The 17,450-nt window shown below is 37.9% G+C and overlaps 2 protein-coding genes across 6 annotated transcripts in view; one reads left to right on the top strand and one right to left on the bottom strand.

Moving 5' to 3' along the window:
* Positions 1–2,156: 2,156 nt before the first annotated feature.
* Positions 2,157–17,450, bottom strand: part of LOC139747292 (4-hydroxyphenylpyruvate dioxygenase-like protein) — a 42,720-nt gene continuing 27,426 nt past the window's right edge. For all 4 annotated transcript variants that reach the window (XM_071659407.1, XM_071659408.1, XM_071659410.1 and 1 more), the window contains exons 2-6: positions 7,800–8,768; positions 6,609–6,772; positions 6,070–6,221; positions 5,283–5,413; positions 2,157–3,255 (exon numbers count right to left, since the gene is read on the bottom strand). In XM_071659407.1, the coding sequence (XP_071515508.1) occupies positions 3,087–3,255; positions 5,283–5,413; positions 6,070–6,221; positions 6,609–6,772; positions 7,800–8,761 (1,578 nt within the window). In that variant the 5' untranslated portion in view covers positions 8,762–8,768 and the 3' untranslated portion in view covers positions 2,157–3,086. The remainder of the gene's footprint in view (positions 3,256–5,282; positions 5,414–6,069; positions 6,222–6,608; positions 6,773–7,799; positions 8,769–17,450) is intronic.
* Pi4KIIalpha (phosphatidylinositol 4-kinase II alpha) overlaps positions 9,404–17,450 on the top strand; it is a 64,670-nt gene continuing 56,623 nt past the window's right edge. The window contains exons 1-2 of one of the 2 annotated variants that reach the window (XM_071659412.1): positions 9,404–9,424; positions 9,526–9,666. In XM_071659412.1, coding sequence (XP_071515513.1) covers positions 9,555–9,666 — 112 coding nt within the window. In that variant the 5' untranslated portion in view covers positions 9,404–9,424; positions 9,526–9,554. Of the gene's footprint in view, positions 9,425–9,525; positions 9,667–11,560; positions 11,965–17,450 lie in introns of those variants that run through there. The other variant, XM_071659415.1, reaches the window with a different exon arrangement.

Below are 17,450 nucleotides of genomic sequence, written 5' to 3'. Positions count from 1 at the left end.
TTTACTTCCTCCAGTTTTTCTCCATTCAAACTTACCTCCCAATATATATATATATATATATATATATATATATATATATATATATATATATATATTATCCCTGGGGATAGGGGAGAAAGAATACTTCCTACGTACTCCCAGCGTGTCGTAGAAGGCGACTAAAAGGGAAGGGAGCGGTGGGCTGGAAATCCTCCCCTCGTATTTTTTTTTGTTTTTTTTCCCCCCCAAAGAAGGAACAGAGAAGGGGGCCAGATGAGGATATTCCCTCAAAGGCCCAGTCCTCTGTTCTTAACACTACCTTGCTAATGCGGGAAATGGCGAATAGTATGAAAAAATATATATATATATTTATATATATATATATATATATATATATATGTCTGTTGGGGATGAGAGAGCTTGGGAAGTGAGTCAGTTGTTGTTCGCTGATGATACAGCGCTGGTGGCTGATTCATGTGAGAAACTGCAGAAGCTGGTGACTGAGTTTGGTAAAGTGTGTGGAAGAAGAAAGTTGAGAGTAAATGTGAATAAGAGCAAGGTTATTAGGTACAGTAGGGGTGAGGGTCAAGTCAATTGGGAGGTGAGTTTGAATGGAGAAAAACTGGAGGAAGTGAAGTGTTTTAGATATCTGGGAGTGGATCTGTCAGCGGATGGAACCATGGAAGCGGAAGTGGATCATAGGGTGGGGGAGGGGGCGAAAATTTTGGGAGCCTTGAAAAATGTGTGGAAGTCGAGAACATTATCTCGGAAAGCAAAAATGGGTATGTTTGAGGGAATAGTGGTTCCAACAATGTTGTATGGTTGCGAGGCGTGGGCTATGGATAGAGATGTGCGCAGGAGGATGGATGTGCTGGAAATGAGATGTTTGAGGACAATGTGTGGTGTGAGGTGGTTTGATCGAGTAAGTAACGTAAGGGTAAGAGAGATGTGTGGAAATGAAAAGAGCGTGGTTGAGAGAGCAGAAGAGGGTGTTTTGAAATGGTTTGGGCACATGGAGAGAATGAGTGAGGAGAGATTGACCAAGAGGATATATGTGTCGGAGGTGGAGGGAACGAGGAGAAGAGGGAGACCAAATTGGAGGTGGAAAGATGGAGTGAAAAAGATTTTGTGTGATAGGGGCCTGAACATGCAGGAGGGTGAAAGGAGGGCAAGAAATAGAGTGAATTGGAGTCATGTGGTATACAGGGGTTGACGTGCTGTCAGTGGATTGAAGCAAGGCATGTGAAGCGTCTGGGGTAAACCATGGAAAGCTGTGTAGGTATGTATATTTGCGTGTGTGGACGTGTGTATGTATATGTGTATGGGGGGGGGGTTGGGCCATTTCTTTCGTCTGTTTCCTTGCGCTACCTCGCAGACGCGGGAGACAGCGACAAAGTATAAAAAAAAAAAAAAAAAAAAAAAAAAAAAATATATCTTTCTTTCTTTCATACTATTCGCCATTTCCCGCGTTAGCAAGGTAGCGTTAAGAACAGAGGACTGGGCCTCTGAGGGAATATCCTCACCTGGCCTCATTCTCTGTTCCTTCTTTTGGAAAATTAAAAAAAAACGAGAGGGGAGGATTTCCAGCCCCCCGCTCCCTCTCCTTTTAGTCGCCTTCTACGACACGCAGGGAATACGTGGGAAGTATTCTTTCTCCCCTATCCTCAGGGATATATATATATATATATATATATATATATATATATATATATATTATTATTATTATTATTTTGCTTTGTCGCTGTCTCCCGTGTTAGCGAGGTAGCGCAAGGAAACAGACGAAAGAATGGCCCAACCCACCCACATACACATGTATATACATACACGTCCACACACAGACATATATACCCATGTACATAATTCATAGTCTGCCTTTATTCATTCTCATCGCCACCCCGCCACACATGGAATAACAACACCCTCCCCCTTCATGTGTGCAAGGAAGCGCTAGGAAAAGACAACAAAGGCCCCATTCGTTCACACTCATTCTCTATATATGTATATATACACGTGCCCCCCCCCCCCCATGGCCTATGTGCCTTACGACCATCCGTACATACAACTGGAAAGAATTATGAATTCAAAAAATAAAAATGAAATGAACTAATGAATTTGAAATAAAAGGTAAAAAGAATCTACAGAATCGTATCATAAAGCTGGTTAATAAAAAACACGAGATAATCATATGGAAATTGATTAGAATAAAAGAATGCTGTACAGGTATACGATGTTTACATGCCATTCTGACGTGTGTCCGACTTGCATCCATTTCAAGATCCAACCAGTCGGTCAGAACGGAACTTGGACATATGTCAGAGAGGGAGTGTATATATTTGAATGAAAAGGCACTTTTAGCAAGGCTGTATCACTAAAAGTAGAATCTCATCAAAGAACTTTCATTCCAGAGGAGACTATTTCCCTGCTACTGGAAACTGATCTTGAAGTAATTATAAATAAAATAAGTAATATATCCATTTGGAGTAATTGTAAATAAAATAATACATCCATTCATTCATAATTACCCTGGGAGCAATTTCTATGAGAGTTAAGGTATCACCCCTGGCCTCTTTCTGCTGCCTAATGCTGCACTACTTCTGTTAGCAGGGAAATGTAGTCTTCTGGAGTGATAAATTCTTTAATAAAACTGTGCTCCCAATGCTACAGCTCACTAAAGGTGTCTTTTAACTTGCTGTGTAACCACTTGCAGGCGGAGCACAGTAACACCTATCTATTTTTGTCAATATGATTTAACAATCGCATCAAAGCTCCATCACTACCCAAGCTGCAAGAAACAAGAAACACTGCATCATGCAACAAGATCATTGGATCACAAAACAGTCTTTTCACAACCACAGAAATCTACCATCACTTTTAACCCCTGCCAGATATGAATCTTAACCTGCACCTTTTTTTTTTTTCCAGGTTCTGTATGTTGGTGTCATAATTCTGTATTATATTATAATCACTAATGCCCCTCCAGAATAATGTTCTAAAATTTCCTTGATATTTATTAGTGATACATTAATGCATTTTTTACACCAATATGCTCTTAGCACATAAGTATGTAGAGTATAAGTTGAATTACAGTGTTTGATTATTTGAGCATTTCATTCTCTAGGGCCACTGTTTTCAAGTTGTTGTTTATAGAGGATAATGGACTTCGCAAGAGCTGTTATATTTCCGGCACCAAAGCCTGTGGCACCGCAACGCTGGATTATTTCTAAGAAGAATGTGTCTTCCTCAAATATGGGTCCAGTGAACACTTGCATAAGATAACTGAAATCCAAAAAATTAATAATTTAGCAGCTATAATGGAGAAATTGAAATTAAATGACTTGTTCCATTTTCTAGGACTACAGCATGTATGCTTTTTCTAATTTAAGAGCATGACATCACATGCAGAATTTTCACATATTTAGGAAATGACCATCCTTGTTAAAGCTTTAAATGGCAAAAATTTGACATTATTACTCAAATCAGCTAGTTTGGTTTTTACTTAGGTAAAGCAATTCCCACTTACTTTTAGTCATATATAATGTGTGTGAATAAATAAGTTACCTCAGTAAATATATACAGTATAATAAGAGGAAAGTAGAAGGGAAGCAAGAACAGCTTTAAAAATATTAAGAGCAATTATTGACAAACAGTAAAGGGATGAATATTAGCAAAACATATATAACATTATCATTGCCCATTTGATGACTCCACTGTCAAATAGATCACCTGCATAGGACAATGCTCATGCTGCAGAATTCATTTATACATGAACTGAACTTCCATAAGTTCTAGTGCATGTTGACTCATATATCTAGATATATCTATATGATATAATTATTTTCCACATCTTCATCTGTACATTACAAAGTTTTCATCCATATATTGAATGGTCATCTTACATTCATCTATGCATTAAGTGCACCTCACACATTCAATTACATCAGCAGTGGCCACTATGGATCGGTGTATTTAATGTGTATGTGAAGGAGATACTTTATGTGACAATATGAAGAGTAATAGCAATGCCATGGAACACGATGACATATCATATAAAGATGGTTAGAGATCCAGACACTGCACAGAATCCTTCCAAAGCCCTGCTGAGGAAGTAAATACACTTTGCTACATTATAGTTCCTGAAATCCGTAAGTATTACACATGAGTAACATGAAATGAGTTTAGAACATGAAAGTTAATAATATTACTCCCGGATGCCCCTGCCTAAATGTTCCAACCAACTACTTCTATCTATTGCTTTTACGATATTGCTAAAAGGCAGGACTAGCACTTAGTGCTCACCATAGGAAAACCTAAATTTGTGAAGAATGAGCTTGTGAGTTAAGTATTAAGTGTTATGTATGATAAGGAGAGATTGCATAATTGAGGACAGAATTCTAGTAGTCTACAACTGGGTGAGGAGAGGGGAAAAAGACAGCTACCTAGGTCAGAGGAGAGCAACTTGACAACCACTGAAGCGGTGGCTCACTTCGCAGCCATCACTAACCCTCCCGATACCAGACAGGTAATTCTGGTAATATATAGATTGTGTAGAAAGTGAAGAAGACTTAAAAATCAACTAAAGACAAAAGTAAATGCTACACAATTTTTTTTTCATCGTAAATAGATATGGCACAAGAAATTTGAGTAAAAGTATGAAATGTTCAAATATTTTACATAAAATTGGAAGTTTGAAGTGAACACTGAATATATAGCAAAAAAACCAGAAACGTAATACAGAGAAATGAAACCACATTTCTTCTTCTCACTCCTTGCAGAAAGTACATATGTAGATCCAACCTATCTGACATCCTCTGCTGCATATTTCTAAGTTAAGCTATTTCCCATTGTATAATAAAGTTGTATATCATTAACATTACAGTTACTTCATATCTCTGTTTAGTTTTCCTTACCAAATACCTCTCACACAATAAAACATGATATCTTTTCACTTCATCCTTAGTATTCAGTTTCTTTTTCCTTCCTCCTCTTAACTGTACTATGATTCATTTTACCTATATCAGAGCCTTTACTATTTCCACAAGTCTATACTACAGGACTTAAGCATTTGATTGATTAACAACTTTTCTTTCATGATTTTTTCTTTAATTTTTGATATCTGTAACCCTTTATCCATTCTCAACTCATGTACAAATCTTATGAAAACTACCATTGCCTGTATTCCTATAGCTACTGTATCCCACGTAGATAAATCTGTGTAACATTTCCATGTGGCTGAGAAAGCTTAACTATACAGTAGTCTGTAACAGACGTCAATAATGTTGATTAAACAGTCCACTATTGCTTACCTCTTTTTCTCTTGCTTTGTATCAATATTTGTAAAGACATCTGCTTCTGTATCTAGTAAGATGCCCAACTTCTGGAATACCTCAATTTCTTTTCCATGACCTACCTCTGTAATTTCTTCCAGTTTGATACCCTGTTGGTAAAATCATTGTTAAACTGTTGAATGTGCATTCCTGTCATAATCTTAAATTTTGTAATAACTTTAAGCATGTTAAACATTGCATATTTCTTTGCTTCTTTCAGTGCAGTCATATTTACTCACAACTGCCTTATCCTCCATCTGAAAAATTAATCAATAGTGATGAAGGAAGAGATGGAAAGAAGCACATAATACAGTCAGAAAACAAAAAACTTGACGCCAAATAAGGCAAGATGAAAAAGCAGCTATCTTAAATCTTAATTTGTAACTACAGTGCAAGAAAGAATACAGAAACTATAACTATAACCTTCAATCACCTATGCTCACACACCATTATATTTGGACTTAGTGTAACAGTCATATCAGAAAGTTTTTAATGGAGATATGAGAGGTTTTGATGCTTACACCATTGTTATTTTGAGAATACAAAACACCTGCATCAAAATTATCATCAATGCATCAACCAGCACTAGGTATTGGGAACTCCAAGCAGTGCTGAATACATAGAGGTTTAATACTGTAGTTTTAATTTCTTAATCATTTACCCTTGCTGAGCCACCATGGCTTAAATATTAATCAGTTGTTTAGTAAACCCAGAGAGATTTTGAGGTTTATATCACTGTACATGAATGAATCAATGTGCTATTTACCTCTTCATAATAAACAGGAGGAGGTTTCCTAAATATTACTCCATTATCAGACATGCACTTGACAGTTGCAGTCATGGTTTGTGTATGGAGTGCAATATGCTGCACCCCTGGGCCCCTGTGTGCTTGAAGGAAAGTGTTCACATGACTTTTACCTGAAAATAAGACATTATTCCTCGTCACACAAAAACATGGCATACATGTTGTATTATTATCAAATAGAATGACTCCTTTGATTGAGCATGAAATTATAATCAAAGCTTTAATGCATAGTTATTTACTTTAATTTTCTCTATTTGATAATTATGCATATCCCTCTGTACATTTCTTTGCAACTAAAATCTTTAATGATTACTTCGACTTTTCCATGGTACTATTCAGGGGACAAAGAAATACATTTACTATACAATACATTTTAGAAACCTATATCTTTTCATAAAAGAATTTGCAGTAATTGTCTTCAAGCATAACTCAGCTTTATTTGTATGATATACTAAATCTGTTATAAATGCATAAAAATAATGAAAGTTTTATGCACTTACTGACTTCTGGTAAAGCCTCAGCAATTACAAGTTTCAGAGAAAATTCATCTGTGGTGGCGGAAGGAGGACCTAGGCCTGTCTCAGCACACCTCCAGTATTCGAGGGCCTTGAGGCGTAATCCAATATCTCCTCCCAGAACAAACCCATCCTCTTCACTTTCTTGACTGTCCATTAGAGATAATGATGACAACAACCAGAATGAAGGTGACAAAAGGGAACGCAGGAGAAGTAAGGGAGAGAGAGAGCAGAGAGGGAAAATGCACATGAAAACATATATGATATACAAATAGAAAGAAAAACAGATTAAACGATAGCAAGACAGGAGAAGATGAAGAGAAGAAAACATGTTAAGTAATGAATACTTAGATGCAAGCTGAATACTTCAAGGGGAACAACAGTTTTGTATTTGGAAAATGATGTGCATATAGAGAGAGGAATAAGAAAGCAGAATGGATGAATAATGAAAAGCAAATGTTGTAAGGTGGATGGACAGAATGACTCAGTATGCCATTAAAATATATGCTAGTATAAATCAATTAGTATGTATTTTTAAAAATAATTCAAGAGACGATTACGCAACTAATACCCAGCTAAAGTTATGATTGAATATTGGATAAAGATCTTTTAAGGTTGCATTAACATGTTACTTCAACAAAAAAGAAAATATCAGGCCATATGAATGATACTATTTGTTTTTACATACAAGTTCAGACATACTCGTAACCCCTGTGTTATCAAGGATCTTAACATAAGTAATTCTCGATAATAAATCATGTAATATATAAAATGAAGTGGCATCTAATGGAAGGTTAAGGAATGGGATTGCTATGTAACAAGTTCTAAATGGAAGGTGGATGAAACAGTGTTCGACTAAAATAAGGCTGGAAGCACAGAAATGATCAAGAATTGGATCTTGAGAAAGAGAAAAGGAATTATTAATTCACTTATAATCATATTTCCATCTACATTGATATACTTACAAGATGACTGATATTCAAGAATAAAATAATGTCATGTGTAAAAGAGGTACAACAATGGGGGGTAAAAACTACAATTTCATGGAAGAATGATGGAAGTGACACTCATATGTGAAGCATATGTGAAATGTTAAGCATTTTCAAGAATCAAGTCAGTGACAATGAGGAAGAACATGAAGAAAAACAAATAAAACATTATCACAGAGGAACTCACCTATTAGTAATAAATCTCTTCATTCCAAAGCAGCGTTCATACCATGAAATTAAATCACTTGATTTTCCAGCATCACACACAATGGCCACATGGTCTATATAGGCTGTGAATGGGATCATTGTTGTATCGGGTGCTTTATCCTTTACACAACTGAGAATATTATTCATATCATATGGTGCACTGAAATTGGGTAAATGCAATTTTTCTGAAATTTCATTTAATTTGATTTCTTGCATAACTGGCGGGGAATCACATGTCTTACAAGAAGTCATACAGTTCATGTCATGTTTCTCGTCCTCCACACCATTTGTTTTATTTGTATAGCATTTTGCGACAGGTTCATAGCCCGGTAAAAAGTTTCCCTTATAATTCTTTGTGTCTATCAGTGTGTGGATTACATTACCGCAACAAGGAGACACCACTGAGTACCTCACGTGACCAAATGCATCAGATATATTGGCCGGGCCTCTAATTATCTGCCCTCCCTCTGACCTGATTTTCTTGGTTATAACATCTACGTCTTTGACTACCAATGCTACATTAAATACCGAGTCAATGATGTGGTTCGTAGTATCTCGACAACAGAATACGGACCAGTGCTCTTGCTGTTGAGTTTTAGAGGGTTCTTGAAAGTTGTGATGATTTCTAGTTTGATGTTGTTCCATGTAATCATTCATTTTCTGTAAACCTGAGTCTGTCAAAATGTCATTTCTGCTGTTGCTAGCAATATCATGTTCTTTGGCCAGTCTAACATTAAAACTATGATTTTCATTATTACATCCTAGATAATTCCTTTTGGTGACGATAAAGACTGAATTACCACTCCTGAGAACCCACTTGAGAGCTTGAGGAGTTACACGGTAAGCAATGGGATGAAAACCAAATCCATCCACCAGAAGCTTTAACACTTTGCTTTCATCCTTCACGCACATCTCGACATGATGTAATACTGTGCAGCTCATTGTAGATCTGTGGAAAAGAAATCACTGCTGTTTCAAAAGAATTTAGCTGGCGTTGCCTTAATATCTACAAATTCAGTTAAAGAGGAGCTATGTGAGGTTTACGTCGGATGGGATTGAATTCATATCAATATGAAAATAAAGTACGACAAAGAAAGTGGTAAGAATTATTTTACGACAATGAATAACTTTACATGAGCTTCAAAGCGGTGTTATACATACTTTGTGTGACTTTGATATCACACACACACACACACACACACACACACACACACACATAATATGTCATTGACAATATAATAAAAGGTGAAACAGATGAAGCTAATGTAATCATGGCATGGAACGTAGCAGATGAAAATATCAACATGTATACCTCCATAATGTATATAGTGGTGCAAGCCATGTTTGCCTGAATATCTGGAAGTATCTAGTAACAATTCGCATATGAAAGTATCTGGCATCTGAGAGTGAGACGAGCTTTTTTAGAAATTCAATAGATGGCGTTACTGTCAAGCAGCACATTTTATACTGTGATTAAGGCAACCACTTTCCTATCTTTCGATTATAATTTTTGACCCAATTCTTCTGACTGTTTAGCATTCGGCGATGGCGAACATGATCTGCTGCAATACCACTTGGATGTCTCGCTAACCTTTCACAGGCAAGGTACACAGCTTTTACGGGCACAGGATAGGAAAGTTCATAATATAGGCATACTGTAAAAGATGACTTGAAGATGAATAGCTAATATAAGTCTGAATTTCCAGGTGTTATTTCAACTTCAACACAATCAAATATGGCAGCTCCAGAAACTTTGAGCAGTCGTGTTTTGCAGAATCCTCACTCCTCCATAGTGCAGGGTACAATGAATAATAATGCCTACGGAACACTGATCAACAAAGACACAGGTAAGAACTACAACATGAGATACATTAATGGTACTTTTGTGTACATTGCTCGGCGAAAATTGCAGTTTCTTGCAAATTGGTAAGCGAAGCCTATTATCGATTTGAAGAATACAGATTCTAGAAAAGTCAGCAACGAATAACTAACTTAACACTTTATACATTCATCAGTAATCACTTTTGATACTAAGCAAGCTTGTTCAGCAATGTTATGTAGTATTTTGAGAATACAGTAAGAATTGCTGATTGAGATTTGGAGATTACATTCAACAGTATTAAGGCTATGGTTTTGAGGGTTTGATTATCAGGGGAAAATGTGACATTTAATGTAACAGTAGGTTAATACACCTAGAAAACCATCAGAATGTACGAAGATATACTAACAACCTTTTGTATATGATAGGTATGGTAGAAATACACCAAAATTAAATTGGTCTGCTTGTGGGGATGGCATGGAATGGCTGTGTGTGGGGAGATCTGGTTGTTGCACGAGTGACTGCTCGACCTGTCGTTAATTAATATTCTTCGGCAATTAACGCCTTGGTAAATTATGGGCGTAACTAGTGCATTTTAACAAGAATGTTGAACGTTAAGATACATTGCGATTGCATGGGAGATAAAGTGGTTTTCATAAGTTGTAATGATTGTTTACAAAAGTTTTATTTTTGCATTAACCCACATCGCTTTATGTAAAACCCCAGAATAAGAATTACTGTTCCAATTCACATTCCGTAACGCTCACTGCAAAGCGCATTTTTGAAATACTTCAGTAATGTTGCAGAACAAAATTACTCAGTACCTAAAAATACATATGTCGATGCGTGGCTAAACTGGCAATTTATTCCATGCACTATGACAAGATTATCGGATGCTGTGTAATTTATCCTTTTTGTTTCTGGACTGTAATTGATGATATTAGGGAAGGTTGTGAAACTGAAGGTAAATTGGTGAATTATCATAAAAGGAAATGAGACAGTTTAAAAGATGAAATTCCTATCATTTGTAAGCAGCCGAGATTAAAATACACCAACATGAAATGATTGCCTCTGGGGAGGCTGATCGGCAGCTTAGTGCGTTGCCATGTCGTGGGAGCTACTGGTATATTTTGACGATTTGAAAACTAAGGTAAATCTCTGCTGCTAGGGGAATTGAGGTTTGACATAGGTTCTGATGATTTCTTAACGTTTTCCTTGTTTTAACCACATTTTCTGTTGTCTTGTCCCCCATTTATATCACTCTGTCGTGGGATGAAAAAAAAAAATAGGTGTCTGGAATTTTTCTAGTAAGTGTAAGGAATGTAATAATAACGTGTAACTAATTTCACGATAAAAGGTAGGAATATATATATATATATATATATATTCCTATGAGTCCACGGGGAAAATGAAACACGATAAGTTCCCAAGTGCACTTTCGTGTGATAATCACATCATTAGGGGAGACACGAGAGAAATATAAGTCATATGATATACAACGAAGAGACGTGGCCAGGACGCCATTTGGTAAACATGCGATTGTACAAAATATATTATAAAAGTGTGTGTGTGTGTGTTGATAGCATTCATGTAGATATTTGTTAGAATTACTTGGTAACTTTTCTTTATCAGATTCTTTCTGAATTTCTCGGGTTGCTTAAAGCCTCTCTTTGTAAGGGTTCATACTGATGTCGATGGGCAGCACTTTTTAATTAAAGAGGAGAGAAATATGTAGGGAGGGGAAGCGAGAAATAAGAGCGACGAGGAAAAGAGAGGCGGAATGGGAGGGGGAGAGATATAGAGAGTAGGAGGGGGATCATATCATCATTGTCAGTGCTGCATGGACTGGCACAAGGGCAACTTGTGTGGAGCGTAACACTCTCTGCCAGGATGTGTGACAGTTGCAAAGAATGCCTGCGGGAGTGACGTGTCACTCTTTGCTAAGCCCGTTCTGTTGCCTTCACTCAAGGCAAACCTACCTGCTGTGCACAGTGCTGGACTCTCTTAGTAGCTTTATCGTTACAGCAAACATATGTGTATATATGAAAATGAGAAATAAGTAACTAATTAGTGAAGTGGACTTCACTTGATACATAATTTTGAAAATTTGTTTATTTTAATGTTATAAACTTTTTATGTAAAAGTAAAATTTTCTTGACAACAGGGAATATTATATGGAAATATGTGCAAATATTTGATGCCGTCGAAGTGTTTGCAGTGAATTCAGTACGGGAAGCTTTTACTACATATTGGACAGCATCACTTTTGAAAAACAATAAGAAAATGTTAGACCAAGGACAGGAATTTTGGAACGAAGCTTTCACAGGTAAGCAATATGCGAGTTCTTGTTCTCAAATACGAGGTTAGATTCGATGTGTCTCTTCTCACAAAGGAAGTGATAATCTCTTATCTTTTGTTAATTTTTAGCAATGATTCACGTAAATCAAGATAGCACTCAGTGTTATTACACCGTGCTAGACAACTAATGCATCTTGCTAATGAATTTTACGTATTGGCAGTACTACAATAGATATTAATGCTGTGCTGTTTGTTGCATTGGAAGACTATGTAGTTTTCTGTTTGAGCGTTAACAGATCGCGTCTCAATTTTCTGCCTACGTACTATTTAGGAAGATTGGTGTTTAATACATATATAACATTACGTTACTTTGATTTGGGCGCGCAACAAATAAATATAGACGAAATTTATATATCGAAGGATTCCATACAGTCAGAACTCTATCCACCTGCAGTAAACACTTTTTAGGGAGCTAAGTTAGGTTTTGGGAATGGCATTGTCTTTATCATTATCTCTTTTTTTTTCCCTTAAAAAGAACCGCTATACCAACACAAGAAACCTGATTCAGAAACAAATTAACCGTGCACGCTCGATATTGATAGCTGCTGGTGGGGGAGCTCTGCTGACTTTAATAAATCTGTTGGCACGTTTTTCGTCGCTCTGGGTATTTTGTGTTCACTAACACCTGCCAGACTTAATTCATTGTTAGCCAGTTTAGCAACGCTTTGCCTTGCTCAGTTTTTAGCTTTTTCATTGAACCGAAGGACCATAACATTTTATGCTGTACCAGGGAGCAAACATATTTTATGAAGTTGCTATTGTCCATTCAGAAATACTTTACGTTTTTTTTTTACTGTGCTCTATTTGGATTCGTAATAGTGAGAGAGCAGCGAATTATAATTGGTTTGACCACAGGTTCTGTCTGTAATGAAAAAGAAGAAAAATGAAAATGATGGTGTAAGCTGGCGTTCTTTGTGACAACATTAAGAAGTTCCTTTAATATACATCATCAGAGGTGTAGGCCTAACGTAATGCCAATACAGCATCAAGAAATAAACAAGCAGACGGGATGGGTCTCAAAATTTTGCAATGTTAAGAATTCCAAATGACTTGTGTGGCGAAACTGTAAACAGTAAGTGCCTGTATATATGTTTGAGCTATTACATTATTTCTCAATAAATTACAAGTCACAGAAACCCAGACATTGAAACTTCCTTGCAGGTCATTTGACAGAGCAGATAAACGCATTTATTTCTTTTAGAGATTAACAGCCTTGTTTTTTTTTTTTTTGTTTTGTTTTTTTGTTGAAAGTAATTGTAATAGTGGGCAGTTTAGTCTTAGGTGAATAGTACATATAGAATATCACATGTAGGTATATATTACGGTGTGGATGTTGTATCGGCGGTCTCAGTTGAGGCATAACCTGTTTAATGTAGTGCATCTCATCAAACAGCAACACGATCATTGGAGCAGATTGGCTTGTATTCTTGTCCACAGTCAGAATCTTAAAAAAAAAAAAAAAAAAACTGATGTAACACAACTAGTGGACTGCACGATTATCTTATGGGAATTGCATTTGTGAGTGAAGTTAGAGCATGTTGTGCTGTTCCATTCACGAAACTGTAAAATGCAGAAAGACAGCGAAGCAACGCTCTGCAGACTTCACCATGGAGTTCACGGTGAACGGGCCGCTAGTTTGATAAGGGCCCGTACAGGAGAGATCCGGCGAATGTAACAACACAGGTGAACTTGGCCAGCCACATGGAAAGCCTGTTCCATAATCTAATAAATATGACTCGGTAAACAGAAGCTAGCTGACAAAACGAGTCGGTCTGTGACGCCACTCGGATTCGGAGTTTCCAAGCTGTTTCATGATTTCATGTTTAATGGGAGCACAGATTCTCCAACTGTGGATGCGATTCTTATGCAGTTTAAAGTTTATCTGGAATTACCAAGTTTGATATTTTTCTTTTCGATGTTTGCTGTAGGTATTTTCTCCTTATCGAAGATTGATAAGTGTTTCAATGAAGTGTAAGAAAGTCAACTTTGACTCCTTGTTGACAGGGTGGCAAATGTGATAGACCGTCAGACTAAGTGTAGGTTCGAGTTCCTTGCTCGTTGATTGGGTTGGTTACCACCCTCCTTGATAATTAAGCAGCCCTAGGAATTGGATGGTATGCTGTAGTGTCTGTACATTATGCATGACATATAAAGAACGGATGTGAGCAAACGAGGCTGCTGTTTCTGTACGTGGTGCTACCTCCTTAAGGAAGGAAACTACAAGTATGAAAATGGTATGCTAACGGGTGCAAGATACAGGGGAATCACAGGCCACTCACTAATCTGGAGTTTTTAATCGTTCCTGTTGATAGAATATTCGTTCATGAAACATGATGGAGTATTGTTTGTCTCCGTCCCTATCTATTTTGGATTTTCGTAAAATTTCGGATCTTTGTCAAAATGTAGATTTTGTTAAGCGTATGAGAAACGAAGAGTAGATTATAGTGAATATGAAGGGTGTGAAATAGATTTTGTCAGCGGTAGAAATACCATATAATTGAAAATTGGCTCTCCAATATTTCAAAGCGATTTTTCTTGAAAACTTTAAATTATACAATAAGGATACTTGTAGCTTTTTTTTTTTAGATATTGTTTAGCATTATTATCACATTGATTCTAATTTCTGTAGCGAGTCGAAGAGTGACTCAGGTAACCCTGACACAAAAGTCGCTGATATGAGGGACACTAACTCTGTCAACAGTTAATGGTCGAAGCAAACATGCCTCTTAGAGTGTAGAAAGTGATCCATCCATGAGGGTTCTCGGCTCCTGCTCTAGGAACACGTCTGGATGGAGCTATCTGCTTCATGTCTCACGCTTCACAATCGTTGCTCATGTGACGCCACCTAGATGGCGAATTACATCACCTGAGTCTTGGACCTGCCGTGTCTGGCCTTGCCAGCAATACAGCGGTGATATTCTGTCACTTTGTGGCTTGCTAGCTGAAGTAGGTCGACCGTGTCCGTGTCTAATTTATTTCGTGTTTTCTGGATTTTTGTATTAGTTTATATATTATATTATATTATATATTATATTATATTATATTATATTATATTATATTATATATATATATATATATATATATATATATATATATATATATATATATATATATATATATATATATATATATATATATATCCCTTGGGATAGGGGAGAAGGAATACTTCCCACGTATTCCCTGCGTGTCGTAGAAGGCGACTAAAAGGGAAGGGAGCGGGGGGCTGGAAATCCTCCCCTCTCGTTTTTTTTTTTTTCTAATTTTCCAAAAGAAGGAACAGAGAAAGGGGCCAGGTGAGGATATTCCCTCAAAGGCCCAGTCCTCTGTTCTTAACGCTACCTCGCTAACGCGGGAAATAGCGAATAGTTTGAAAGAAAAGAAATATATATATATATATATATATATATATATATATATATATATATATATATATATATATATATATATATATATAGAGAGAGAGAGAGAGAGAGAGAGAGAGAGAGAGAGAGTCTTAAATGCGACATGACTGGTAGCTAAGTAACTGCACCTTTAAAGTAAGAAGCAGAATCTTGCTTTTATAATGAAGAGCGTGTGGGGAAGGGGAGGAGGCGGGCTGCATCCGGTGTGATTAGGACCAAGCCTGTTGTCAGAGACCTCCCCCTGGGGAGACGGAGGCAGCAGGTGGAGAAGGAGTGGTGGTGGTGGGTGTGGGTGGTGTTTTGGATGGTGATTGTTTGAGTGGGGTGGTGAGACCCGTGGTAGGGAGGGTTCGGTGAAAGCGGTGGTGAGGTTGATTGTAGTAGTAGTAGTAGGTAGAGGAGGGGGGTTGGGTTAGGGGGTTGGTGATGGTAGATGGAAGAGATCACGGTGGTGGGAAGAATTTTTAACCTTACCTTCAGCAACCGTACCGGGGAGTGCAAGACGAAGGAAGGAAATGGTAAGACTTTGAAAGAGGCTTTAGGGTACCGGGGTCTCCTAAACGTTCAGGAGAGGCAGAGGTGAGTATGGAAGAGAATGAAGTGGGACGTATCGGGTATGGCAACAGGTTTATCACTAAGGCTGATTCGGGGAAGTTGAAGGTATATCCTTGGAGTGGTCTGAGGAGATTGGCTGTGGATGATAGGCTTTGTTTCCCGTGCATTATACTTGACAGAGTCGGGATAGAGGCCAAGCCATCATACCCAAGAGCTGTAATGCTGTATTTAGTGAATCATGGCAAGCAACAATGACCATCACACCACGGAAGCCCATGTGTGTGTGTGTGTGTGTGTGTGTGTGTGTGTGTGTGTGTGTGAGTAAAATTACCCAGCTGTAATGACTTATTTAATATGCAAGAGGAGGGAGCGTTAAACTACAGTGTCAGGTACTTTCTAGCTGTCTAGATAGTAAACAATCCACCCAGGGTTCTCTTTTGTCTTGGACAAAGTAAATACTTCGTGGAAAATGTATGAGGCTCGTTACACACGACCTTTCCCCGAAACCATAATGTTACTCGCTCAGGTAATTCCTCTTCTGTACAAGTCATCCACTGACTTTCTGAGTATTTCCAGCAGTTACCTTACAGACCTCATTCGTTAAGGAGACAGGGCTGTCATTCTAGGCTTATTTCCCCTAATAATTGGGTATGTCGCATGCCCCTTTTCTTCGTAGTTCTTCAGCGACATTTTTGGACAGTTGAATTGTTGAATAGTTGAATAGTAGAAGCCTTATGTTGGTCAAGACCCTTTAGTATTCTGTTACTGACTCTTCTTGATGTCTTAGTGCTCTCTGATGTGTGTGTGTGTGTGTGTGTGTGTGTGTGTGTGTGTGTGTGTGTAATTATACAGTACGGGGAGGGTGGGGTGTGCTAAACTAGTGAGACCCCATATCTTGTGTAGGAGGTTTGGTTGGTGTGCAGGGAGGGAGGGATGCCTGTGTGGGACAAGTGTAAATGTACTGATGACGGAGAATCCGCTGTGTTGATCCCGAGAGGAAATTGTGCATTTCCCACTAGACACGTTTTCTGTGACCGTTTTCTTTTCAGGTAGGGCGTTATACCAGGGGGGGAAAAAAGTGGTTTCCGATTCAAATTTACACGAATTTTAAGACTGGGTTCATATGCGGTGGGGTGGGCAATCGCTTTGATGGGATAGCTCAGTAGAAAAATGTAAAAAAAAGCTTTGGGGTCGAAACTAAATGTCAGTGTGGGCTCACCAAACTTAACATCGCCATATTCATGGCAGTGTGACTAAACACCGTAGCAGACTAACCAAAGGCTTGTGTGTTCACCTCCACCTGCCTTAGTGTGAGATGGGGCGTGACCTGGAGTGTGTTAACCTCCTCCGGTGTCTTATTGTGAGGTACGGGCCTGGCCTAGAGTATGCTAACCTCCCTTGGTTCCTCATTGTGAGGTGGTGACCTGGCCTAGAGTATGCTAACCTCCCTTGGTTTCTCATTGTGAGGTGGGGGCCTGGCTTGGAGTGTGTAAACCTC

The sequence above is a fragment of the Panulirus ornatus genome, chromosome 68, assembly GCF_036320965.1.
Source record: "Panulirus ornatus isolate Po-2019 chromosome 68, ASM3632096v1, whole genome shotgun sequence".
Taxonomy (NCBI): domain Eukaryota; kingdom Metazoa; phylum Arthropoda; class Malacostraca; order Decapoda; family Palinuridae; genus Panulirus; species Panulirus ornatus.
This window is presented reverse-complemented; position numbering and strand designations above follow the sequence as displayed.